General features: G+C 38.4%; 1 protein-coding gene across 1 annotated transcript; it reads right to left on the bottom strand.

Moving 5' to 3' along the window:
• Positions 1-260: 260 nt before the first annotated feature.
• LOC128746418 (kinesin light chain-like) lies at positions 261-776 on the bottom strand. The gene has a single exon (XM_053843466.1). The coding sequence runs from the start codon at positions 774-776 to the stop codon at positions 261-263; it is 516 nt and encodes a 171-aa protein (XP_053699441.1).
• Positions 777-2,451: the final 1,675 nt, after the last annotated feature.

Consider the following 2,451-nt stretch of genomic DNA (forward strand, 5'->3'; position numbering starts at 1 on the left):
TGTGTCGAAAATATAGGCTCGGTGTCTTCTGCAAAACTGTGTATTTTCACGATACTCAAATGTTTGTAGAATACTGTGGTTCCTTGAATCCTGTATTTTGGAAGATATGCAGATGAAATAGATTTTCGGGGGTCTGTCTGTTAGCATAAAAAACGACGAAATCTGATATTTAAAATTTGATATTTATTTATTATGCGGTAATACGTTAAGATTAATTACAGATAATTTATTATTTTTCGTGTAACGTTTCTTCGTTTTTGTTACCACTTCTTGTTTGCCCCCTTGTAGTTGCTTTGATCGCGATAGACTTGCTCTAGGGTTCTCAATATAGGCGCAACATCCGGATGATCGTGTCCACAAACAATCTCCAATTCAGCCACAGCTTCCTTGCAGAGAAGTACGGCCATTTCATGGCGACCTTCAGATGCATATTTGAGCACCTGTTTTTGAATTTTTTGCCATGAGATAGCGGGAACTGATGGCCGCTGTGAAAGATCGGGTAGCTTGCCAGCGGTTAAACATGACGATGAATTTGCCGTAAGATCCATATATGCCTTCTCGTGTTGCAGCTGCGCAATGGCAGCTTCCGCTGCGAATAGCCGTTGTTGAAAACCTTGTAATGCATTGCGTAACATCAGGTTCTCTTCGCTGAGCTGCTGATTTTGGAACTGTAACTGGCGCTCCTCCTTTTCCAAGTTCTGAAATTGCTCCAGAAACGACATCAATTGCTCATCATTTTCCGATCCTTGCTTCAATCTGTTATTCATGAATTCCATTTTACATAAAGTAAAAATGTACTCGCACTTGCTGTTCAAACGTTAGTTAGGGATAAACTGATACCGATTTGTTGGCGAGCCGGAATTTATGCTGGAACTAGGTATGGAACTTTAATAAATAATACTTACTCAGAAAGTTACTTGTAACTTACCTAAACGATTACTTACCTAATGAATTAGAACTAGGTAGGTTAAATCTACACACTTACATTTTACCACCGAATACGGTAAAATAAATTACCAAGCTCCCAACAGCTGAAGTCTCGGTAAAACATCGAAATGCCGAATACTCGTACATTCCAAAATTAGAAAGCTTTCAAGCTTCAACGAGAATCTCGGTATTATTTTACCGAGGCATTCAGTAAAGTTAACAAGAAACTCAGTAAAAGGTATTCAAAATTACTGTAAAACGAGAAATGTTTACCGTACCTTTTACACCATATTTTTTGTCTCATTTCAAATATTTTTTTCTCGATACCATGGATTATGGTATCATAATCATAATCCAGAAATAAAAAAATCCAAAATGACATGAAAGTATATTGAATTATCTCGTATTTGACCGATCCTTTGTTGAAATTCGAACGCATTCGATCACTTTTCCGGGCTCCCGGATGAATGGTAGTAAGATGTTATGGAGAGCTACAGGAAAAGTGTGTTTTTTTATCAAAATTAGGCAGAAGTCTTGAAAATTGAGTACAACAGTGTAACTGTACCCGTAATAAAATGTGATTAGTGACTGTTTTCAGGTAGGTAGACATAGATAAGTGTGAAACTGAATCGTACGCCATCTTGAAGTCATTAAACAAATGGTCCATCGTGAAGCGTCCTTCTCGAAACTTGCCCTGGTTTTCGCCAACAAAAATTTCCTGTAATGCCATCTGTCTATGAAACAGCATGTTGAAGTGAATTTTATGTGCAGAACAGAGGAGAGTACGGCCCCTATAATTGCTGCATTCGAGTCGATGACCCTTTTTGTAAACAGGGCATATGAGCCCTTCCAAACAATTCGTAGCTAATTTCATGTAACTTGTAAAAAAGGGCCGAACCCGTTATGAATTAGTTCAACGGAGTTTCTGCTCAAAGGTTATGTTACTAATTAATTGTCAATTTAAATATAAAGCTTGAGTAGAGAGAATGAAACATAATTTGCATTGCACAATGTTAATTTACCTTTGGGGAGGTGAGTTGGAATCTACCTTTCCTTTTTTCAGGTGCGATTTCTGCATATTGTAAAATATTCTTGAATCACAAGACTGAAAATGCGACCCTTCGCGGATTTATTTAGGTACCTGAGAGGCACATAACACATTGCACATAACACGAGTTAGCACGGTACGGTTCCTCATTCCGTTAATCGTTTTAAAGAAGATTTTCGTATCGTGTCTCTCGAAGCAATACTCCTCGTCCTCGTAAAAACGAGATCCCAGCGCTGGCGTTTCTTACGATTGTTAAGTCTCTTTTCGGCAGCTCTAGCATTTCGGTATATCCCTCTGCTATGGCGTATCACAGTTGCAGCTAATGTGTTAGCCCTAGGTCGATTCTTCTTGTCAGACATCGAACTACTCATTGGAAGTGGCTGCAGCAACAATATCTAGCACTTCTTTGCGCGTCCAGGACGTTTCAGCATTGTTGTATTATGCTTAATATTGATCTATTTTTTTTAAATCAATGG

The sequence above is a fragment of the Sabethes cyaneus genome, chromosome 1, assembly GCF_943734655.1.
Source record: "Sabethes cyaneus chromosome 1, idSabCyanKW18_F2, whole genome shotgun sequence".
NCBI classification, from domain to species: domain Eukaryota; kingdom Metazoa; phylum Arthropoda; class Insecta; order Diptera; family Culicidae; genus Sabethes; species Sabethes cyaneus.

Coding starts and splice junctions, on each gene's coding strand:
- LOC128746418 (XM_053843466.1), bottom strand. CDS start 776: ATGGAATTCATGAATAACAGATTGAAGCAAGGATCGGAAAATGATGAG.